Genomic DNA, 26,880 nt, shown 5'->3' with positions numbered 1-26,880 from the left:
TTCTTTGCGGTCGGCCCGCGCCTAAACGCGTCTTCGTTATTAACAAATAGTTATTACGTAATATTAACCAATTTTCGCGTAAACGCGTCATGTTGAATTCATGTTTTTTCATCGAATAACTGTCAAATATTAATCATAACAATGAGCTCTACGGATTCCAATTCTTTTGTTGGTAAGTCGAGTCGAGTGTGTATATTATTATGTACATTTAAATCGATGCACTGGTCTGATGAACTTTCACTATACATCCATACAATTTTATTAGATGCCGGATGAGTGAAAAACACATTATCAGCTTGGTGTGAATAAATTTAAATACTTAGATTCTGATTAAATGGAGATTCTCGGATAATTATACCTCCGATAATCTTGAAGTGTAAATTTAATGAATTGCAGTTAGGAAATAATGAAATAAATTTTGCTAACAATTTAAGCGAAATACATTTTTAAACAATTTGGAAAAGTATGAATAATAATAATGAGTACAACAATTTAATATTCAATAAAAATCTTTTATAATTGAGTACACCAATATTATTTTTAACACAATTGTTATTATTGTTAAAAATGTATGATTATTATTGTATTACTTGAAACATAGTCTTTCTATAGAATATAATCAGTGGAGGCTTGGGTACATTTTTTTTTGTCGGCTGAAATATAAAAGGGTCCCTCACCAATGAGGCTAATAGCAAATGGTAATGGGACTTTTTACAGTTTTACATTTTGAAAGATAACTAGCTAATTGTTTTTAAGTTCTAAAAACCTCTTCCAAAAAAATGTATATGTACATAACTATTTTTGTAAGTATCTTATTCTATTTAAGGTTCCATTTAAACTTTTACCCCTTGGGTATAATGATAAAAATAAATAACAAAATATCTACAATGTTACCTATTCAATATTAGTGTTGATGCATATATTATAAAATAATATAAATAGATATTTGTATTATTCTCATTATCGCTACATAACTGTTGCGTGAAATCTACTTACTAGATCCTTACTTATTATAATAAGGACCTGGTTTAGTATTTTATTAATATTAATTAGTGTGTGCTAAGCCATGTTTCTTCAGTGTCTTCCACCGTATTGTTAAATAAAGTAATTTTTTTTACTTTAAATCTTGTATAAAATTAATATACTGCACTATATAAATTTATGAATATTGTAAGACAAATATTTAAATATGTAATATATAAAATTGTATTCAATGTTATAATAAATAATAAGTAATAGTAATTAATATAGTTAAATAGTAAAGTAATTTTTGTAATTCTGAAGACGAATTCGCATAACATTTTATTATTTCTTTTATATTAGGAATTATGTCACTTTCAACATTAATTAATAGAAGAGGCTCTAATAGTTTTTGATTCAATAATGACCTCATTCTTGTTTTAAAATTTTTTTTTATTTTAAAGACGACCCAGTATAAATTAGTAAATGCATATGTATGATCATAAGTGAGTTCAATATCTGGATGGACTAAATTTTAATGATACCAACGACCCATGGGGGATTTGCCCCCATACCCCCAATATTGATTGTCAACACTAAAATTTATATTTATATTGATTAGAAGTCCTTATGACCTAGTCGTATACTATACGTATATGTAACTATAATCGTTAATAGATTCTTTCTAGGTAAAATGTTGTCACTTTCTACTTACAGACTAGCTACCTAAATAAATATGAATAAGAATGATATATATATAATCAATAAATTATACAGTTCATACCTATTAAATGTTTATTATAAAGCCTAGTTAAATTAACATTATTTTTCTATTTTTTCAGCAACTTTATTTACAATTTCATTTTTTGACTAATTTGTTGGTTACATATCTCTATATTTAAAATAGATAAATTTTTAAATCAATCTTGGGTCATGGAAAATCTAAGCCAATGTTTTATTGGTCTCATTGAAGAGAACAATCTTTCACAGGTAGCTGAACTTATAGGAATAGATGAAGCCACTTGTAAAAGTTTAAAAAGGTTTGGAAATATTTGTTTTTTGGCAATTTCTTTGACATCATTTATATTGAAATCTTTTTTTTTTACTACTTAAAACATAAAATGCCACTCTCATTTCTGTGTCTAAGCTACTCTTTGAAATGTGTAGTAATTCCTATAATTATAACTATTATAATTAAATAATTAGTTATCATTAATCTTTCATTATCATTAATATTTTGTTATTTATACCTGTAAATTTATTGGGGTAAAAAAATTTTAATGCTTGCAAAATATTCTTATTTTTAAATAATTTGTCAATCATTAAACGAAAAATTTGTAATCTATACAGCTATAGGATTATTTTCTGCAATTACATTATTCAATAGTTTCGTTCTCCTGAAATTTTTTTTATCTTGCGTTTTCGTTGTTCAAGTAATTTAGTTTCATAATATTATTAATATTAATAATATTAATAATTAATATACAGTGGCGTAGCCAGGGGGGGCTAAGGGGCTATAGCCCCTCCCATGAGCCGTGTTTATATGTATAGTGTATCTATGTACTAAACTAGTATACTACTCGTACTATTTTTATTTAAGTATTTTAAACCTTTGGTATTAACTAAATTTTGACGATTAACGAATTATAGGTGTTTATCTTTGGCGTAGATATTACAGATTACTAATACTTCTAGTTTCTACCATGATTATCACTATCTTTTTGATGATTATCATGCAAGGTTGTGGCGAGTCACTATCAATTTATAATCGATGAAAATTTTATAAAAGCTGTTAAAATATATGCCCAAGATCTCCATGATGATACCTCATCTACAATCAGAACTGAGCTTTTCATATGGAGGCAACAATGGAGTCAAAATACTATTCCAAAACCGAATTCTGCTGTTGATTCACTCTCTCATTGCACCAATCTTCAACCTAACATTAAAATACTTTTACAATTATTCGCCACGTTACCAATTACCTCTTCCACTCCGGAAAGAACGTTTTCTGCACTTAATCGCTTAGAAAATTATTTAAGAAGCACCACAAACAGTCAACAAACAGACTGAATGGGTTAGCTATGGCTAACATAAATAAAAAAGAGCAATTCGATGAAAGTGAAATAATACTGTCAGTTGTCAGAGTGGAGCAAGTGACTGAACACTGAAACCAAAATTATTATTATTATTATAAATTATATATTAATAAATATTTTTAAAACTATACTAAAATGCTTCAATTACATTTAAAAGTTTGGTGGTAGATGGTGGGGGGGGGCTTAAGGGTAAATTTTCATATTCTCTCTTACCTTACTTATCCAAAAAAGTGAATAGCTCCTCCCATTTAAAAATCCTGGCTACGCCACTGTTAATATATATATATATATATATAAATATTATAATATTATTATACTTTTCATAATATTAGTATTTTATCGCACGGTATTTATTTTGAAAACACAATGCGACTACCTACCACGATTTAAGATAATATCTACAAAGAAAGAGGCTCAATCGGATATGGCGGCAAGGGCCCAGTTAGCCGAGGGCCAAGTCGGCGATCGCCGACTTGACGACCTGACCAGGCCGCCACTGAATATAATTATAAATATATAAATTATATAATTATAAACGGGTTTTGTTCAAATACTATATTTTTTTAATTTTCAGAAGAAGCATTTAATTGGGATAAATATCTTGAAGTGAAAATCGCAAAACCTGTACCTCGGAATTTTTTCCATCACGTAAGTAATATTTAAAATCATGATTTTAGAGTGTACCTATATGAGTTATTTGATACTTTATTTTTTTTAAATGTTACTCAAACTCAATTAATTAAAATAATTTAAGTGAGAGTGGTGAACTCCTAAAGCATTTTGAGATTCTAAATAAAACAAGGAATGTATTTATTTTTTTTATACATATGTTTTTAAATGTAAGTGAAAACATACAACTTAATTTTATTTATATCATGACGTCTAAAATATAAAATATAGCCCATGAATTTCTCAAAAACACATCGCCGCGGATACCTAATACAGAATTAATTGGTAAAGACGTGTTAATTGTAAACATTATTCACCATCAATACTAATATTTTCAAATATATTTTAAACGAACGATTAGTCTTATTACTGATAACGCAATCGGTATTTGTACATGAAATACGTAAAAACTAAAAAATAATATTAGTAACACGTAGAAATTATAATAAATAATAACATACCTCAGTAATTATAAAACTAAGAACTGCGAATTTTTACGTTATTAGTATCTACATGTAGTGATGTAAAAAAAATTTTTTTTTTCGTTCTACACTCTTTTATACTTTGTATAAAACTGTATTAAACTGATATAATTTATTTTTGTATTCTACCATAATATTGCATATATTATACACATTTTATTTGGTACAAAATGTAATATCCTTTATTAAAAAATATCCGAATTTGATATTACATACGAAACTTAAACTTGATTACTTATCCGTTTCCGGTTTAAAAATTGTATGACATAAACAAAAATTGGAAAAATTAAAATACAAATCAGTAAGAATAACCAATAAGAAATTACTAATGAAGTACCTAATGAATACCAATTTCAATAAATATAAATTATAATACGTTTGCTTTTTCATTTATATAGTTTTGTACTTAAATATAAATATGGTTTTAGATATACTTCATACAATATTTATATCTATACAGCATGTATAATGCTATATTTATTACCTATATAATTATACTATACAAATTCCTATTATTCTTTGCTACCCATCTATAATTTTATTAAATACTAGCTGACCCGAAAAACGTTGTTTTGTCATATAAATTATTTCTAGAAAATATTTTGCTAGAAAAAAATAACTAATTTAATGTAAGCGTGTAGGTTAGGTTAGGTTAGGTATATAAGTGGAAGAGGTATGGAGTGCTGTGAACGGTGACGAAATATAAAAATGAAAAACATCAAACATAATTTACAGTTTCAGTAGCATCGCAAACTGTATCAATAGATTTGTATGACACCAAGTCTTTTGGTAACAAATGTTGTATCTTGAGATTCAATTCTTTGACGTCCACATTTTTTGCTGCTAAAATTGCTCTTTCTGCCAGCCACTCATGATTTGTATATTGACTGTGTACATTGAGAAATATCTGGTCAATGAGAGCATCTTAAGAATCAATGATTGTGCAAAATCGGTCGGTAATTGTAAGCATCCCGTTTCATCTGTAGTAACTTTCCCATCACCGATATCCAGTGACGTAGTTACGGGGAGGGTGTAAGGGGTTTCCACCCCCCCCACAGATTTTTTTTTTTAATGATATTTGATTATTATTTATTAATATTATATATATTATAGTAAAATATTTTGATTTTACTATGATTAGGTATATATTAAAAATTGAATAACAAAATAATTGTCATTAATACGGGACATAATAACACTATTTTAAATGTAATATTATTATATTTAAGATATATTATTTAAGATATACTACGAACACTTAAAAACTTACTCTTAAACACCCCTCCCCCCTCAGAAAAGAATTGTATCTACGCTACTGCCGATATCTAACAATTGTTTTGAGAACCTTCCGCACGCAGCTTTTTTTGATCAAATCTCAAGTATCGTAATCGTTTGCTCTCTATCTTTACATACATGTCGACCATAAACTGTTGACAAAGCTCACGGCATCGTATAATAACGTTGCCCTGATCGCATCTAATCATCAATCGATGTGCATAATAATCCTTCGAACTAACATTCTTGATTGTTTTGGTACCTGTTACGGGATCTTATTGTTTAATATTTATGCAATACCCGTCATTTAATACCAAAAATAAAATGAATAGTTTTTAAATAGTTTTTAATAGTTTTTTAATAGTATCATTCAGGGCCGAATTTAGGGGAGGGCTGAGTGGGCTGCAGCCCCGGGGCCCCCACAAATTCGGGGCCCTCACAATTTTATATTTAAATGAGGATACAGAAAAAATATTTTATTTATATTTACTCATATTTAATTAAATAATATTGAACTTTATTTGAACATTTCAAAAATTTAATTTTACTAACTAATAATAGATGTATTCACGTTTATTAACAATGAACGATGTCTAAAAATCTAGATAAGATAGGTTTTTATGCCGTTCGTGTGTATCTTCGATTGTAAGAATATTAGTAAATGTGTTTCTAAATATACACATGTGGGTCTGGAATTATACACCAAAATGTTGTAGTAAACACGATGGTTAACAACAATAATTTAGCGTCAGAAATATGAGATTAGTTTTTAGAATTATCATAAAATACACATTACAGACTATCCGTCTATAAATAAATTATCGTTATTTGTTCGTTGCACTTATTTTGGGTTGCCATACGTCCCGGAAAACCGGGATTGTCACCGATTTTGGACTTCATGTCCCGGTGTCCCGAAAAATGTTTTCAGGATGTCTATATGTCCCGGCTTAGATGTTTTTAGAGGAAATGTTGAATTGATTAATTTTTAATTTCGACGATTTTATCTCAAAGTACATTTTTAATCATAATCAATTAACAATATATTATAAAAACATAATATGTAATTTGCACATATAAATATTTAATATATTTTATTTTACAAAAATATTTTTATATATTATATTGCTTGCCATTAGTGGTCCTCTCAATATATTAAAAGTAATAAAAAATATATTTTTCAATAATGCGTTGGTTAATATTAGTTGTGTATACCTACAATAGTTACAGACTCCAGTAGTCTAGTTGTTTCTTATATTATAAGTTATTAACCAATGAATAGTGTTATAATATAAAAATGGAAAGAGATCGTTATAAATTAAAGCGATTTTATATGAGTGGTGCAGGTAAACGTAAATTGGCAAAAGAAAAAGATAAAAAAAATACAAAAATAATTTCAAAAACTAGGGGAATAACAGTTTTTCATAACACAACCTAAAACAACATCTTCTTCTGAGGTTAGTTCAAAGTTTAGCAATTACTATATAAAGAATAAATATTAATTTTAATAATATATATTTTATATTTAACCCTTTCAGTCCCCATGTACATTGTAATGTACATACATTTTTATATTTGATAGTAAATTAATGATAAGAGCTACACACTTGTTTAAAATGTCTATGAACTGGTAATCATTCGGATTCAGTGGCGTCAAAAACGTATGTCAAATGGAATAAATATCCCAGAAATTGTTTAGGTGGTGGGTGGGTGGTTAGATTTAATTAGTGCTAGATATATTATTGTACGGTAAAATATTCCATAATATTGTGTAATTACGAGATGTTTAGTAAATACTCGTAGCTCACAGGAATACAATAGTTGCTATTTATGATTTTTTGGTGAGTAGGTAGGTACCCATAATTAGGGTTTACCCCGGTGATATGTAAAAGTTCGACGCCACTGTTCGGATCAGGATAAAATATAATATTTCGAATAAATGTTACTACCAATATAAAATACACCTAGAAAAGGGAAAAAATTTGATAATCACATCGCAATTATTTTTCCATATGTTTTTTTCCCGCCTAAATGATAACATAAAATCATACGTATTTTTTTTTTTATCAATTGCCGACATAGTTATTAAGACATTCTCACCGGTGTCATTATCTTACATGCAAAATTACAGAGCGTATATGAGGTGGTATGCATTAGTGGTGGGAATTATCGTTCCTTTCGTGGAATCGTTCCAATCGGTACAGTTACAATAAAGTACCGATTTCAAAATACTCGTTACATCGGTACAATCGGTACATTCTTTCTTTAGTTACACTTGTACTCACATTCGTATAGTTCCTCGCGGAACGATAAAAATACATATATTCAAATGTTTACTCATTCTTGAAATGGATATTTAATATTTATGAACGAATATGCTTCGTAGCTCGTAGGTCTATAATACAACACTATTTTACTATATTCGGGAAAAATTAACTTTAAATAATTAAATTTGTATCAGAAACACTATGTTTTTGTAAACATTGTTTACAATATTATGAATCATTATATTAATATACATTTGAAATGCTTAATCAAAAATTATCATCGTTTTAATATTTTTCCAATCGCTACAATTATATTAAATAAACTATAGATTCAAAAAAAACAAACCACATAAATAATAAACATATTTATTTTCAGCAAAAATAATTATAAAAATACAAAAAAAAATCACTTCACTTTACCCTAGAAAAAAAAAATAATAACAATAAAATAAATAAACTCAAACTTCTAAAATTAACTTAGTTACTTGCCTAAGCCTAAAATGGATAAAAATTAAAAATTAAATAATAGTATTTAATAATTACTGTTTAAAAATATCAACATTTCCGTGTTTTTTGTTGACAATCTATTACGTCTTTCGGAAATGGTGTAGCCAGCTTTTGAAAAGGCCCTTTCACTTGGAACTGATGTTGATGGTACACACAAACGCAATAACATCAAATCAAATAAATTTGGATAGATTTTTTTTCTGTCATTCCACCATTTAAGAGGATCTAATTTTCGGTCCAGTATAGGTTCATTCAAATATCTATCCAACTCCATAATAGCCTCAGATGTTGGTGTGTTGACTGAAGTTGAAGTAGACACCTAAAAATCATAAACTTATTTTATAAATCACTTAAATATCATAATATCAATGATGTATACATTATACATCATATCAATGTATAATGTATGTACCTGAGAGTCAAACTGTTGCCAAATTTCAAAAATTTCGTTTCCACGATCGGTCGGTATGGTTTTCTTATTTTCTTCATTTTCTACTGGACTTTGATTTAAACGAATAATTGTTGCAACTTTTTGTACTATCTTTTCGTATGTTTTTTGATATATATACTGATTATTAAATGCTTTTTTTTTAAACCGTGGGTCTAAAATAGTTGCTTCTGTTAAAACAGGCTGGTTTTCGATATTTTCAAATTTAGCATTGGCTTTTATTACCATTTTAGAAAGCATCAAATGTATAGCATTTGGTAAATTTGGTTCTTTTTCTTTATTTTTTATATGTAAATGTAATGCTTTTATTAAAATTAACACTTTTGAAATCGAAATGCCTTTTTCACTACTTAGTTCGATAGTAACTTCTTTAAACGGTTTAAATATCGCACAGTACTCATAAGAGGTTCTTTATTATCGATACACCGTTGAAACATGTCATACGTGGAGTTCCACCGCGTACAAACGTCTTGAATTAACTTTAATTCCGGGTATCCCATTTGTTTTTGTACATTTTTAAGTTTTAAATTTGCTTTTGTACTTCGTTTAAAATATTCAACGATGTTTTTTACTTTTTTGTGAACGTTTTTTATTTCACCTAGTCCAGATTGTGCAATTAGATTTAATGTGTGCGCTAAACAGGGAATATGGCGCCAATTTTGATTTATGACGATTGCTGATGTTATATTTGCAGCATTGTCACTCACAGCAACTTTTACTTTTTCTGTTATATTCCAGTCTTTAAAACAATTATTTAAAAATAATGACAAATTTACAGCTGTGTGAGATTCCACCACGTTAAAACATCCAAGTAAAAATGTTTTTAAAACACACTCTTCTAGATCGATAAAATGTACAGTGACAGCAATAAAACTATCATTATTTATGGAAGTCCAGCCATCAGTTGTAAATGAAATATATTTGGCATTTAATAAATTATTTCTAACTTTTTCTCTTGTTTTCTCATACAACTGTGGTAAAATAGATTTCGAAACAGTTTTCCTCGATGGTAACTGATACCTAGGATTTAATAAATATATGAATTTTTTAAATTCAACATTTTCAACTAAACTGAAAGGTTGGAATTTTTTTGAAATCATAACTGTTCATCAATTGTTTTTTGTTTTGAAACAGAAAGTGGTTTATTGTTAATAAAATACGAATCTACACTTTTTTGTATTGGACGAGATTTATTTATGACATTAATTGCATTGATTGATATAGAAGGTTGGTTTTGATCATTATTTGTTTCGGGTGTATTTTGCTTACTTGGTTCATCAACATTTTGTTCAATCATTTCATTAATACGCGGATGTTTTCTACTTTCATATTAAATTATGTGTTTTCGTTTTAAGTGTTTACTTAAGTTTGTAGTTGATCCGCCTTTATAAGACACCGAATTTGAACAATACGAACATTTAGCCATTCCACTATTAATAACCGAATAATGATTCCATACATCGCTTTTTTTTCTGTCCATTATTATAATATTTACGAAAATATGAATAAAAATTAATAGGTCTAAACAATCTTAACAGTAAACACGCACGTCTGATATACGAGGCGTGTCCAGAAAGTAAGTGTACTAAGGCTCTCACGGCCACAGGGAATATTTTTTTACTATGTTGGCTACACTGCCGTAAAGATTTACTTCTAAACTTTAAAACAAGACCAGAACGAGTTCAGTACGTTGAAAACTGTGGTCGCACGAATTTTTCTTGTTAAACATGTCGATCGAGTCTGCCGCCAAGTGCGAAATCCGCGCCGTTATCCGTTATCTTGTTGCGAAGGAAAAATCTCCACATGAAATTTTTAATGAGGTACGAACCGTTTATGGTGAAGGCAATATGAATCGTACCAGTGTATACAAGTGGTGTAGGGAGTTTAAAAACGGCCGTACGAATGTACATGACAATCTGAGGAGCGGGAGACCGTCGATTTTGACTGACGACATTGTGAAAAAAGTCGAGTATGCGGTCCGTGACGATCGCAGATTGACTCTAGATGAACTTTCTGCAATGTTTCCACAACTGTCAAGGTCTCTGCTCCACGAAACAATTACAGAAACACTTGGATTTCATAAACTGTGCGCAAGATGGGTCCCAAAACAGCTTACTGAACAACACATGTTGAATCGAGTGCAAGCCTCCAGAGAGTTTTTGGAACGCTATGAACTGGACGGTGATAATTTTCTCAAGTCCATTGTTACTGGAGATGAAACTTGGATTGCACACTATACACCTGAAACCAAGAGACAGTCCGAACAGTGGCGTCACACCACTTCACCCTCAACCAAAAAGTTCAAAACCACCATTTCAGCCAAAAAAATCATGACATCAGTGTTTTGGGACCACAAAGGCATAATTTTGATTGAATATTTACCTCAGGGGGAGACCATAAACGCAGCAAGGTATTGTGAGACCCTAAAAAAATTGAGGAGAGCTATTCAAAATAAAAGGAGGGGTCTGTTAACGAGCGGAGTCTGCCTACTGCACGACAACGCTAGACTCCACACGGCCAATGTCACGAAGCAATTGTTGGACTCATTTGGATGTTTTGAATCACCCCCCGTATTCCCCCGACCTGGCGCCTTCAGATTACCATTTGTTCACTTCCCTAAAGAAACACATGGGTGGAAAAAAATTTTCAACTGATGAGGAAGTGAAGGAGATGGTCGACATGTGGACAAAGGAGGTGGCGGCAGAGTTCTACGAGGCAGGCATAAAAAAATTAATCTACCGTCTCACAACCTGCATTGAAAGAAATGGTGACTATGTAGAAAAATAGCACACAAATATATTAATGTAACCACGTTATTTTTTTTTTTTTTATAAATTTTTTTAAAGCCTACAAAAATTGAGTACACTTACTTTCTGGACATGCCTCGTATAGTGCCTACCACTGCACAGCAATACTGCATAATGCCTATGATTATTATACAGCTTACATAAAAATAATTCTACAACCGTGTATACAATAATCTAAAAATAATTTTACTTCAAATTTTATTTAAACTTCTTAATAAAAATAAAAACACGATAAAATTATTATCGTACTCGTATGATTTTGCATTATATCTATAATTATAGCATTCACTGTCCACCTCCACCACCACCCTCTTCCTACGATTATCAACAAATATCAACACAACTACACAACAACAGCAGCAGGTAAAGTAAATAGTAAACCGAGACGACATAGACGTATAATATATTATCGTGACAACTCGTTACTATTCGACCACCGTCGGTAATCGGTATTCGGTACCCGGACAGTGACGGTAAGGGACCATTTTGTAGTTGGAATCTTTGTACCGAATGTACCGATGGAACGAACGTGGAACGATATATGTACTCGTTACTACTCGTTCCACCAATGTAATCGTTACATTGTACCGAATACACTAGTAACTACCCACTACTAGTATGCATGTACATTAGGACTCACCGGCTCAGCGAACGGCATGCTATGCTTTTATTTGTTTGTCGTTCCGCGTTCAATGCGTTACGGTCCGTACAGTTTTATACTATTTGAATGTTTTGTGTGTCATTGTATTGTAATTATTTACTGACCATCATATTTTTAAAATGAGTAAGCTCACTCGCGCAGAGCTTATTGATTTATTGGATGGAAATATCTCTAACTAAGTGATATAGGAAGTGATACAATTAGTGTTGGAGAGATAGAAGAGCTATTGGCTAATTTTGATGAGGGTGAAAATTTTGAATGACTACAACAAAATTGAAAATTTAAATGACATCTCAGAAGTAGTTGTCCCCGTATAATTTAACATTGAAAAAAAATATGAAATGGCTATACAGAAACATTTTAGGCACTTTAAGGTAAATTTAAATGAAAACTAATAAATATGATTATAAATATTATTTAATAAGTAAAAAAATATATTTTCTTGTTTATGTACAATGCACTCCGCCCAGGGGCCACCACATACCTAAATCCGTCTCTGGTATCATTTAATAATTCATTTTCAATTGCGCAGTTATCGACTATGTCAAAAATTATTAAATTAAACTACGATTTATTAAACAATAGCACTTAGGAGTATAACAAATAGATAAAACCTATTCAGAGACTTACCAAATGTATATAGAAAATTTCATTAAAATCGGTTAAGCCGTTTTAGAGGAATATAGTAACAAACACTGTGACTCACTCTCCATGTTGATTCATTTTTTGGTGTTTGCCGAAGGCCCCATTTTAACGATTAATTATGTCATATGGACAATTTTATAGGCTAAAGCTTGCTATAGCTTTTTTCAATTCGAAAAAACATTCCGGAACTCAAAAAATCAATCATCAAAAAAATTAAAAAAAAAAAATTGAAAAGAAAAATGTAAAAAAAAAGGGTTTTTCCAAATTTTTTTTTTCGTAAAAACCCTTTCCTAGCAATTACGAACAATTAAAAAAAAAATTTGAGCTAAATCAGCCCAGCCGTTCTCAATTGATGAATTGTTATACATTTTTTTCTTCATTTTTATATATATATAGATTATCTATATGAGTTGTGAACTGAAAATTAAAATTTTATGTTTTACGTTTTCATTTGTTTACCATTGAGATTTTCTAAAATACGTGGTTTTATATCATTCTAAAAACGTTCCTACAATTTCTGAACTAAATAATATATATCTTTAAGTAAAAAATTGTTCAACAGATTTGTGAGAGTGAGCTAAATGGAATCGAATCAGGATCAGTTGTTGAAGTTGAAAATGAAAATGGATATTGGCCCGCCAGCGTACGCCCGTCTGAGGGTATATTAGTCAAGTATAACTATTCAAATTTATTTGTAAATTATTATTAACGTGAATAACAACCTATTTTAGTTTGCATTATTTTGGTGACGTACACGGTACGCACGAATTTTTGTTGGAATTGAATTCATCGCGTATACATCCATTAAACTGGGGAAACGAAAATAATAAAAAGCTTGTACCACCTAATAAATATTTACAAAAAAATCTAGAAGAAATCGAAAAAAAAATTAATAATTGTAAACACGGCGTATCCAACCATTTACTGCAAATGGTAACTACATTATTTTAAATAAATTCGTATTTTAAGAAAATAAAATACGGTTAATAATAAAATATGTAAAAATTATTTCAATTTTAATTGAATTACAACTATTCCAGAGAAGCGCTCCAATTTATAATGTATTTAAGACCAACATTTTGATCGAAGTTCAGGATAAAGAATACCCTTATCGTGTTTGGATTTCAATAGTATTACACATTTTTATTTTAATAATCATAAAATTAATTATAGCTATTCTGATAACTACAAATTTTAATTTATTAGAATGAACTAGACTTAAATATTAATTTTTATTCTTTTAGATACTTAAGAATGTTGGCGGACGATTGTTGATAAAAATGCTTGGAGAATCAAGTCCAGAAAAAAAACCATTTTGGTTATTTTACTTGAATGAACGAGTTTTTCCACTTGGATGGGCAGATCAAAAAGGTGAATATAATTGATATCATTAAGTTCTAAATGTTCAAAGGCAGAAAGTATTCATTAGTTTAGAGTTAGGTCAGTTGTATAATTTCGAGTAACCAATTGAATTGTATGTACAGACAGACAATTATTTCAATACGAATTTTTTCTTCGACTTATTAAAAAATAAAAATTATCAAAACTTATTAAGTTTTAATGATTATTTTATACATTATACTTTTATTAATCGTTCGAATTTAAATTTTAGGGCTTCCGTGGAGAGTTATGAATTCCAATGTCGACACTGAAGGTGGGATTGATTGTAATGTTGTAACGGACGTAATAAAAGTAATTGCATAATATAATGCGTAATATATATCTAGTAATAAGAATTTAATTGCCTTACATCAATAGCGTATATCGAAATATTTTCTTGAACATAATAGATAGTATCAGTTTTTGAGTACATCGATAAATAGTAATGTTAATGTAATAAAATAATGATACTTATGTTAGTTTTATCATTAGTCAAATCACTATTCGGTATCACTACTCGAATAAATTGAAACACCAGTTAGGTTTAAATTCAAAGGAAGTAATTAATGTTGTATTTGTGGTTAATAATTTCGTGGTTTCATAATACATACACTTATAATATTGAATTATTATTATTTTTTTTTTTTACAGCCCAAGGTCCCAGCATATCATAATTATAAAGTCGGAGAAATGTTGGAAGTGTTGAATCCTTTTTCGTTGATGGTATTCCACGTTGGCAAAATTATTAAGATCTACGATAACCGATATTTCAAAGTAGAACTAAATAATGAACGCGATGTGGATAAACGTATCACTTTTCTAGCTACCAAGGAAAACCCTTATTTATTTAATGCTGGTTGTTAACATTTAAACATTTATTATTAAATATTCTAAACGGGACTAATTTAACGTGCGGTCTATGATACAAAAAAATTTTTAACAGTTGATTGACCTGTAAGCTGCAATTAATATTTGATTTGGTCATTTCTAAGTTAATTATGTCGGATTTTTATTTACGCATTTGAGTTGAGAAAATTACATGATTCGCGCAATTTAAAACATATTCTTGCAATAAAACAATTATACTTAATGTGTTTCTGTAAGTTCTTAGGAAAAAGTGACTTTAAACTTACCAATATACGAGTATATACCACTAGTAGCAGATTTGTATGTACGTAAATCTCAATAAAAACATAAAATATATTCTCTAAAATAAATCGTTAAGTTTATGTTACTTATTCTAGTCACGTTTATATATTACATGGGACCATTAATTCATTAATTAAAGTTATATTAAATAAATCTAGATTTTACCCTAGAAGTTTAATATATAATGATTTTAATATTAAAATCTTACATTTTTTATATAAACTTCAAACTTTAATATACATGAATAAAATTTATTATTAAAGATTATCCACCATCGCACTTTTATAATACAATATTAAGAAATAATAATAATCTAAATAATCCGTTTAATAGCTCTAATTTTGGTAATCAAATTCTAATTATTAGATATTTTCTATTTGTATTTGTATTTTTATCTTAACCTTAATGAGCTTGAACTATACATAATATTCTATCAAAAATTATTTTCTCTTTTTTATTAATTTAATAATATGTCTCTAATCGTATTGCATGTTAGTTAATTTTTATGAGCTAATTATTAATAATAATTAAAACAGTTTTATACGATATAATATTTCAATTTATGTACCTCCACCCATTTGTTTTAAAGAATTGTATTGCTTAAAATATGAGTTTATAACTGAATATTTATAATTTAAAATATCTAAACCGTATAATTTATTGTTGAAGTAAAACATTATTATTATTATGTGTTGTTAATTACATTCTTCTTCTTTCATGTCGTTCAGATCTCGGTCAACCAAAAAGTAATGACTGCTGCCGCTTTGTCATTTGCCAGGTTTAAGTCATTTTTATTACAAGTTTTATTACAAATAGTTTTATTAGAGGGCATTATAGTAGATGGCCCATTATCTGTGTTTTACCACATTTGCAGTTGGTAGTGTCTTCTTCTAATATGTTCCATTTCTTAAGTGTAGTTTTGCATCGTCCAATTCCTGTTTTTAACCGATTCTTTTATTTCTCCCATTTCCTGTTTTTTTCCTTTAGGTAATTCTTCTTTTAATTCCCTTGAACTGTTTTGTTCTCTCTTTCCATCTGTTGATTCTTTCTTTTTCTGGTGAATTTTTTATTGGTTGGATCATACTAAGGAAACTTTTTCTAGATTTAAGTCGTGGTAGCAGTGGATTTTTTCCATAAAGTGGGTGTCGGGGGTTGTTTAGTTGTTTATGTCGTTCTATCTTTGATGCGATGTCTCTCCTGATATCTGGTGGGGCTATACCTGATAGTGCTTGTATTTCCTCAACCGGTGTTGGTTCAAGACATCCTGAAATTATTCTGCAGGTCTCGTTCAGTGCAATGTCGACCTTTTTCACGTGACATGATCTGGTCCATACAGGGGCAGCATATTCGGATGTTGAGTAGCATAATGTTAGTGCTGATGTTCTCACAGTGTTTGGGTCTGCTCCCCTCGATGTTCCTGTGAGCTTCCTAATCAGGTTGTTTCTCGCGTGTGTTTTTTGTCTTGCATTTCCACAGTGATGTTTGAAAGATAAAGTTCGATCTAGTGTGATGCCAAGGTATTTTGGGTATCCGGTATTTTCAATCTCGACTCTTTCCAATGTTTCTCTTATTGTTCGTTTTGCTTCTTTGTTTCTTAGATGAAAAGTGCATATTTAAGTTTTGTTAGGGTTTGGTTTTAATCAGTTATCTTTGTAATAATTTTACATTTCCTCTAGTGCATTGCTAAGTGTTATTTCTATATTTTCGAACGAGTGATGCTGAGCAGTAAACGCTAAATTGTCAGCGTATAGAAGCGTTGGGTTTCTAATGGGTTAGGTTGGTCTTTGGTATACACGTTGAACAGCAAAGGTGCTAATACACTATCTTTCTCTAGTCCATTTTTTTGAGTCCAGCAGCTTTTCTTTCCTTGTAGCTCCACAAAATACCTTCTGTTTCTAATCATTTCAGCGATAAAGGTCGTTAGATTGTAGTCACTTTTTATATCGTACATTTTTTTGAAAAGGATTCTATGGTTGATCGTGTCGTATGCTGAGGTCAGATCTTTAAAAACTGCGCCAGTCACTAGTTTCATCTCATATCCATTTTCAATGTTTTGCGTCAGTTTTAGTATTTGTCCAGTACATGACTTACCTCCTCTAAAGCCAGCTTGTTCATTTATAAGTGATTTGTCCACTATGTCGGTTATTCTGTTGAATATTAGTTATTCTAACAGCTTATATGTATAACATAAGAGGAAGATCGGATGGAAATTATTTGCCTCCATAGATTGCTTACCCGGTTTTATTATTGCTATTACTTGGCTTTTTCTTCATATTGCGTGTAATTTGATGTTCTTTATGCAGTTTTTGTTCATTTCTGATAGCCATATTTTAGTTTGTTGTTCGAAATTCTTTATTTGCTCGGTTCTGATTTCATCAAGGCCTAGTGTCTTTTTTTTCTTTTATCTATGCCATTGCCACATCGAGCTCTTCTAAAGTGAATGGAGTTTGTAATATGTTGATTTCATTTGCTGGTTCTTTTATTATTTTTGGTTTCATTTTTTTTTAATGTCCGTATTTTTTTAATTTTCCATTTTTTAGGAGTTGGTGGGAAATTTCATTTGGTGTGACGTTTATATATGATTCTGTAACTTTTGGGTCATTTCCCAAATTTCTCTACATTCTCCATGCTTTTGAGCTATTTTTAGTCATGTTTATTTCGCTTATTAGTAATCTCCATTTTTCTCGTCTTGCTTCTGATAATTTTCCCGTCAAGAATTCTCCGGTGATGATTGTTTCTTCAGAAAAAGGATCATTGTTATATTGTCTAATGTAATCTTCTAGTAGTTCCTTACTTTCTTTTTCTATCCCCGGGATGTACTGCGTTCTGCAACCTTTTGGTATATTTTGTTTTTAAATGTTTTTTACTAGATTTGTGAATTAGCCGTAATTTTCAGATATTGGGATGATGTTGATTCCATTGTCCAGTTGTGTCTTAAAACTTTCCCAGTTAACTTTTTTGAAATTATAGCGTCTTATCATCGGTACATTTTCTGGGTGTATAATAGCATTTATTTGACATGTTATTGATTTGTGCTGGGGATTTGTTATTGGTTTTTCAACTTTCTTTTTGCACTATTTTTTGATATTACAACTCACAAAGATGATATCCAGGTAAACCCTCTTCTCCATCTGCCACTGTTGAACGATGATGAGAGCTTGGTATCGTGTATTAATGTTAAATCGTTTGCCTCTGCCTATTTTTTCTACTTCTTCACATCTTCATTTGTTTCGTTGTAGCCCCATACTATTATGACTATTAAAATCGCCAATTGTAATTTTTATTCTTTGGTTTTCGAAATTTGTTGGCTTTGTAAATTTAAATGGGACATTTGGTGGCTTATATATTGATGTGACGGTACAATTTGTGAGTTCTATTGTGTGAATTTCTATGTCATTGATTTCTGTGCGGCTTGTTGAGAGGATCTTTAAGTTATCTCTTACAAATATCAAACTCCCATATTTCTCATGTGGTCTCTCTATTATCAACTTCATATCCCTCTGATGGATGTTATTCTTGTCTCTGTGTGTTTCTTGCACGCATATCATGCATTATAACATCGCATGCGTTTTTTTTTCCATAAATCTTGTAAGATGTTGCTTTTAATGTTTGAAAATCCTTCAATGTTTATTGAATTCGTTATAAGAGCTGGTCTTGATAGGACCGTTTAAAATTCTTTGGCATAAATGACATTTGTATGGCAGTTATAGTCGGATATTATTTACTCAGGCTGAGATCCGTCCGGTGGTGGTAAGATTGGTTAGTCGGTTGGTAGATTACATGTTAAACTGGTTTCATTATCATGCCATTATATGTAAATTTAATTAAATGCTTTATATTTCAGGTTGGGCAAAAAAACATAATTTCCTTTTAAAACCCCCATTCCATATGGAAACATCAAACATATTTTGTTGGTCAGAATATGGCCCAATAGAAGAGAATTTAAAATTAGCTTTCATTGATACTACACTTAAAAAAGATATCGACCATAGTTATATTGATATGAAACTTGAAGCGGTTGATCCTGTTGAACCTAATTGTATTCGTATAGCAACTATAAAAGGTTTCGCTGATCACTGGATGTTTTTGTCTTTTGATCGTTCAACCAGGTAACGGAAAATTAAAAACATTTCTTTTAATTTTTTTTTTTAATTACTGTCTCATCGTTTTCATTGATTTAAGTACTCAAGAATTTCTTCACGTGCGTTCAGTTTATTCAGACGAAGTTTTTCCGGTCGGTTGGTGCGACAAACATAACTATCCCTTGACCACTCCAAAATGTCCTTATGTTGATTATGATTATAATGACAATTGTTATTACGCTTCAGACGTTGAAATCGATTTTAAGGCGCCGGACAAAGAATGTTTGATAAAATATCCCAATTATTTTAAAGGGGAATTTTTTTATCATTATAGCAAATGTTATCGTTTGAATAGTAATCAACAATCTAAAGAAAAATTAGAAATGTTCATAAAAAATTTTATTTCGAATCTTAATTGTAGTCGAAGTGCTCCAGTTGTTTCGTTTACAGTAAATGATAGAAAAAATTCACTTAAATTAGATATAAATGCACATCACATAATAGCAGCAGAAAAAGACATTATGAAACGGAAAAATAAAATATTCAAAAACAACACCAAAATACTAAATATGAGTGAACGCAATATGTGTGTTTACTTCAACAAAAGCTGTTATTCCGGGGTTTGTATAAAAAAGAAAAGAATTGCAAATTTACCACGACGTATTGGGCCTGGTCCTGTGCCTAAGGTTTTACAAGATGTGATTACTACGTTTGTTAGCTTAAATTACAATCCAATAATTGCACTGAAGAAAATCAAAAACATCCAAAAAGAATTATTTGATGGACCTGGAGGAGTCGAATTGTTTGTTACCACTCAGTGAGTATTGTTTTTTGTTAACCAATTGTGATTAAGGTTCAAAATAGTAGAAGTAGGAGAAGCCGTTAGAAATTCATTTTATTTCAGCGAAACACTAAAAAATTCTGATCATTCGGAAAATCTCTGTTTTCCTGAGTCCGTTATGATGGCTCAAAAATATTGTTCGTCTCTTTGCAATTTATTTGGTATATGCGAATATTTCATGACTACGAAAAACAAACAATGTTCTTATGGATGTAGTATAGAAGAAACTTCGAGTGAGTATAATAGCAATAAAGTAATAATGTAATATAATATAATAATGCAATTAATATTATTGTAATACTCGTATAATAATATTAATAATATTAACAAAATGCATGTAAATACAATATCATAAATTATTTATATTTATGCATATTTATTACCTACTTTACATGTATTTCATATTATAATCCATTGATAACCATCCAATAATTCTCTTGTAAACCGGTCAATTCGGTTGATCATTAGTAGGGTTCGGGACTTCTTGCATTTGCATGTTTTTTTGTAGTGGTCATAATCTATTCTAAGTGAGCTATACACTTGTTTTATGAAATAACAAAATTAAATACTAAGTTTGAATTTGCATACATTTGCATATTTCGTCATATTTTAAGAAAAGTACATATTTAAGCAACTTTTAGCATATTCGGGCATATTTCACATTTTTATATTTTTATAAACGTAAAATTGTCGGGAAAAATCATAATTAGATGATCGTAGTCTGTCATATCCATTGAACTATATGATAACTGGAATGCTTACTAGCCATATGAACAATGTAAATAAAACCGAGCGACCGTGATAAACAAAGATAACAAATATATTAGGTAATGTTTTCTCTCTCTTTGTATATTATTCTATTCAACAATTGAATGTAAATCAAAAATCTTATTAATTTAATCGGTTTTAATTTAATATTGTATTTTATAATTTGTTTAATACCTAATCAATTATATTTACGTACCTTAGGTTTCATATAATAAAATGGTTAACTATTGTAGTGCCTATAATTGCACAAATTTAAGTGATATTAATAAAGGATTAATTTTCCATAAGTTCGTACTTAAATTATTTTAGAATATAATACCTATTTATTATTTTCTATTAAGTTTTTTCATTGATTTTACTTAAAACTTCAATTCTTAGTTTTTTTAATTAAAATACCTAATTATATATTAATACTAATATTAATACTAATACATTATTATATAATATTAATACATTATTATATATTATACAAATTAAATTATTTTAAAATTGTAATTTTGTATTGATTTAAATATTAAAATAAATGTACGTGTGCACCTATGCAGACTGCTTTTATATTGAATAATAATCCAATATCTACCAACAGCAAACATAATTTTATCCTGTTAAATCTAAAAACCTTTATAAAAAATATATATTTATAGTGATGTTTAATATATTTAATATGAGGGAAACATCTATTCTCTCCAATATAAATGCCACTAACGAATGTCTGTAATTATTAATAATTTTTAGTTTTTTGGTTCAGAAAATTATTTCTATCACTGACACTACATACATTCATTAGTACTTGATACGTGGTAGTTTAAGCCTTCAAGCTTAAAATAATTACTTGATAACCAGTTTTGTTTTCAAACACATATTGCAACAGATTTACGGTTTTAAATACCTTAAAAATGTTGTTAAATCATTTTTAATTGAAAGCAAAACGATTTTTAAATATATTTTCCTATATAGCAGTACATGTTAAACAAAGAAGGAAACACCTACATACTCCTACAGGCTTATCTTCATATTATCATGAAACAAATATAAATTCAAACTTTCCAAAGTAATCAGTTATTAGCCGGGTATGAATTGTACAATGAAATGAAATCAGTACGTGTTCGTTTGTTAATCATATCATCACGCTTACATTCTTCTTATTAAATGTACCAATTTTTTTTTTTTTTTTTTACAATCAATTTGTATTTAAAAATGTCCAAAATAAATGGTAAAATTAATCAATATACATCGGAATTCGGAAAAAATATTTTTTCTACGGATGGAATTATTTTATTTTGTAAAGTATGTGAAACGTAGGTAGGTAGGTAGGTGTTGATTTATTGTCTTACAACATTTAAAAACAGAAAAACATAAATTAGGAGTGAAGCGCCAACAATATCGGATTAATAGTACCTCACAACAATCACAGCAGTTAGTATTTACTTCAATGCATTTAAAAAAAAGCATGTTTAACCATGACTTGTGCGAAGCATTGTTATCCGCCAATATCCCATTAAATTAATTAAGCAACTCTAGTTTCAGAAATTTTCTAACAAAATATACAGGAAAAGAAGTACCACGTTAGTCCACTCTGCGTAAAGGTTACGTTGATGAAGTTTATAAAAATACATTAAACAAAATTCGTAATTACGTTGATGGGAAAAAAATGTGGGTTAGTATTTATGAGACGACTGATGTAACCGGTAGATATGTTGCAAATGTTATTGTAGGTACATTGGAAGAAAATAATTACGGTAAACAATTTCTGTTACACGCAGAAGAAATGGAAAAAGCTAATCATACGATGATTTTTAAATTATTTGATAAATCAATGAATATTCTGTAGCCGGAAGGAGTAAGACACGATGATATGCTATTGTTTTTGTCCGACGCTGTACCTTATATGGTAAAGTCCGGAGATGCAATAAAAAATTTATATTCAAAAATTATTCATGTGACATGTTTGGCTCATGCCTTTCATAGAATGAATAATAATAAATAATAATAATAAAAACGTATAAATAACCCTAAAATCGATAAAATTATTGCAAATACAAAGAAAGTATTTCGTAAAGCTCCGTCTCGCATTCAAGTTTTTAAAAATATGGCTCCAACATTAACACTCCCACCGGAACCAATTTTAACGAGATGGGGTACATGGATTAAAGCTTCTCTCTATTATTGTGAACATTTTGAATTAATACAGTCAATTTTAAACTCTTTCGATGAAAATGATGCGGTCTCTATTAAAATGGCACAAAAATATATTGGACAAAAAACATTAAAAATCAATTAGTGTTTATTAAATCAAATTTTGTATTTTTGCCTAACACAATAACGAGTCTTGAAAAGCATGAATTATCACTTGCTAGCTCTATTTCATTAGTAGAGGATGCAAAGTTAAGACTAACCTAAATACACGGTGAACACGGAATGTCGATAAAAACAAAAATTGAAAATGTGTTAAAAAAAAAATAAAGGCTATCAATTGTTGATAAAAATTTCAAACATTTTGTCGGGGAATGAAGAAAATTTTTACGGATTACCTGAAGATATGAAGATTAACGATTTAATATATTTTAAGTACGCGCCGATCTTTTCCGTGGACGTTAAACGATCTCTCTCTATATACAAAAATATGCTGACCGATAATCGACGTGCATTCAAATTTGAGAACATAAGAAAATGTCTTACCACACAATGCAATAATTTTAACGGTAAAATTATGAAAAAACTTATTAAAAATAATAATACCTATATAAATATTTTTTTTGTTTTATGTTACAGATGAACATAAAGACGATACAGACGGAGATGAGTAACCTGTGTAAAATTTTTTTTTTTTATTGAATACCTACCTACCTTTTAAATTTTATATATATAATATACCTTATGCGTTTTTTAAAAACAAAATAAAAAATTAGGTGCATATTTTAAAGCATATTTTGTCGATTTTGACTGCATATTTCGATAATTTTAAGTGCAAGAAGTCCCGAACCCTAATCATTAGTTTTTAACCATTTGTCATTTATTTTTACAATAAAAATGACAAACAAATTATTATATTTTTTTTATGATTATAACGTCCTCACACTAAGAACATTACTTTAAAACATTTAAAAAAAAGCTTGGGGGGATTTGACCTACACAACCTCCTTGTATATGCAACTGCTTATGCTGCAAATTGCTTTACAGATAATTTTTTTTCTTTCGATTCAAAAAATATTTGTATTTTTTTCTTTATCCACATATCAATGGCATAAATTAAGTCAATATTCTATCACAACTGTAAGCAGTTTATCTACCACGCGATGGTCAGCAAGAGAAGACGCTTGCCACAGTTTAAAAAAAAACTGGAGTTCTATAAAACAAGTATTAGGAGAACTAATAGATGATGATGATGAAAAACTATTTGTACGGTCTGAAGCCAGAGATTTAACTAGACAAATAAACAAATTAAAAACAGCATACATGACTTTTTTTGTAGTGATATTTTACATATATTTAAACTAGTTTTCTATTACAATCTGTTGATATTGATATGAACACACTAGTTATTTTGTACAATTCATTATTTGAATATGTTCAAGCTTTACGATCAATATTTAATGATTATGAAAATTTTGCAAAAGTTATGTTTAAGAATGATGACATAGTTCCTGATTATGAACACAAAAATAGAAAACGTAAGAAACATAATGATGAATCTATTGAACCAGATGCTATTTTCAATGGAAACCAAAATTTCAAAATTAATACCATTTACATTATTTGTGATAATTTAATAGAAGAACTAAGAAAAACAAAAATTTCTTATGATGATATAATTTCTAAATACTTATTTTTCTTAAATATTAGTTAGTGAACAATAAACCTTAGAAGTCCGTGATTGTGCAAAAAAATTAAGAATAATATACAAGAATGATTGAAAAATTTAATAAAAGATATGAAGTTATAAATTAATTGAACATTTTTTTTTTTCAAGTTGAATTACTGAGTTTTATTTTATATTAATGTAACTATTAACTACTACAATTGTGTAATATCAATAAAGTAAAATATTTAGGTGATAAATTTTATTTTGCTCCTGGTGGCAATTTTTGCAAATACGGGTCTGTTTTTATTGAAAATTTGATTATTAATTCAAAATATAAAACATTGATATTTTCTAAAAACATTTAAAAAAAATAATTATAGAACTTGTTATTTAATTTAATTTAATATCATTTAATTTAAATTTATTTGTTAATTTCTATAGCTTCAGAATTAAATCTGGAACTTGGAACAGTACCGAAAATATTAACTAACAACAAACGAAAAACTGCACCTACGGATTTAGAATATTCTAATTACCTCCTGCAAAAGAGATTCATAAAAAAATATAAGGAAATAATTGAAGTTGGTGTGTTTCAATTTGTTAGTTAGGTCTATGAAAATTGTTGTTGGTTGAAAAATATTATATTTTATTTTTATACTACATTTTTATAGCTGGAAAAGAATTGGATTGGTCAAATGAACCTCTGGTTAAAAGATTTAAATATTATATGGGCTGTATAATTAATTACGAAGCAATTTCAGTAATGTTGGATCAAAATCTAAGCCCACACGAATCAGCCGTTGTAGTCGAAATTCAAAAGAAGAAAAATACCCTCAGAGTAATGGATGAAGTGAATATTTTTAGTAACACAAAAACAGAACTTACTAGTGTGAACAATGAAAATCGTTTAGTTTTTGACAATTGGTAAAGTGTTAAATACTGCTATAAATAAAATGCAGTATTTTGTTTATTATAATGAGAATGAACAATTTTTTTTCTAGGAAATCATTTTTTGAAAATTGCTATCGCAACGATTCCAGATTTAAAGATTATGAAATTGATATAGGTAACTTTCAAACGATCAATGTGACATCAAATCCAAAATATTGGTCTCCCAAGGACGTTTATGTGTATCTATTAAACGATCCGTGTTGCAAAAGTGTTGGAGATTTATTATTTAATGAGGTAATACAACACGACATAGTGGTCGGTACATAATTATCAATTACCTAACTGGTGTATTGAATTTGAACCGTTCGGATTATTGTAGGAAATTGACGGTAAAGCATTTATGCTACTGAACGAAGGAATACTGATGCAGAACTTTCAGTGTTCGATAAATTTAGCTATACGATTAATGTGTCATGTGGCCCAGGTTAATCATGTTTTTTTAAAAGAATATCATACACAAGACTAAAAGTAGGTATTTCGATTTCGATTTCGATTTTGTGGAAATTGTATTACGTTGTAGTATTTTTTAAAAACTAATTTTCCAAGTGTAAAGTACATTTTTTTTTTTTACAAAATAAGTACATTAAACGCACGTTTTTCATAATAAGTACCATTACTTACAATTTTCGGCTAAGTAAAGCCCAGCTCAGACTTGTTTATCGAATATTATAACAATTTTTTAATTAATATAATCAAATTTAAAGCCATATCACTTTACTTCCTTATTATGGTAACTCTATGGTTAGCGAATAAACGGGTATTCGTCTATTTGTTACAACTAATTTTAACTTTAAGATCGAAAATGATATACCGTATGGTACACAGTTTTATATAGGCACTACATACCATGTATAGGCCCGGGTCGAATACAATCAAGTTCCCTTAAATTTCATCTACGTTGCATGTAATGGTTAACAACATGGTTTTCTAAGTATTTATACTGTCCATTATTTAGTTTTTGTAACATATTTTTACGGTTTAACTTATACATAAGAAATTTGAAACTCATCATCATAATGAAAACTAATTTTATTAATTTTTTTTTTTTTTTTACAGGAAACACACTATTTGTACAAAACTGTTATTAAAC

General features: G+C 29.1%; 1 protein-coding gene and 1 pseudogene across 1 annotated transcript; both read left to right on the top strand.

Annotated features, from left to right (window-relative positions):
• The first annotated feature begins 1,893 nt into the window (after nucleotides 1-1,893).
• LOC112691233 (scm-like with four MBT domains protein 1) lies at nucleotides 1,894-26,880 on the top strand. The gene is made up of 16 exons (XM_025565388.1): nucleotides 1,894-1,990; nucleotides 3,634-3,707; nucleotides 13,380-13,489; nucleotides 13,549-13,750; nucleotides 13,858-13,947; nucleotides 14,062-14,188; nucleotides 14,430-14,509; nucleotides 14,849-15,053; nucleotides 19,191-19,455; nucleotides 19,529-20,245; nucleotides 20,333-20,502; nucleotides 25,281-25,424; nucleotides 25,511-25,763; nucleotides 25,841-26,024; nucleotides 26,110-26,258; nucleotides 26,847-26,880. Exons 1-15 carry the CDS (start codon nucleotides 1,894-1,896, stop codon nucleotides 26,254-26,256), a joined length of 2,865 nt encoding a protein of 954 aa, XP_025421173.1. The 3' UTR covers nucleotides 26,257-26,258; nucleotides 26,847-26,880.
• On the top strand, nucleotides 22,353-23,925 carry LOC112691238 (annotated as a pseudogene).

This window comes from Sipha flava, unplaced genomic scaffold (assembly GCF_003268045.1).
Source record: "Sipha flava isolate LNK unplaced genomic scaffold, YSA_version1 577_pilon_pilon, whole genome shotgun sequence".
Lineage (NCBI taxonomy): Eukaryota > Metazoa > Arthropoda > Insecta > Hemiptera > Aphididae > Sipha > Sipha flava.
This window is presented reverse-complemented; position numbering and strand designations above follow the sequence as displayed.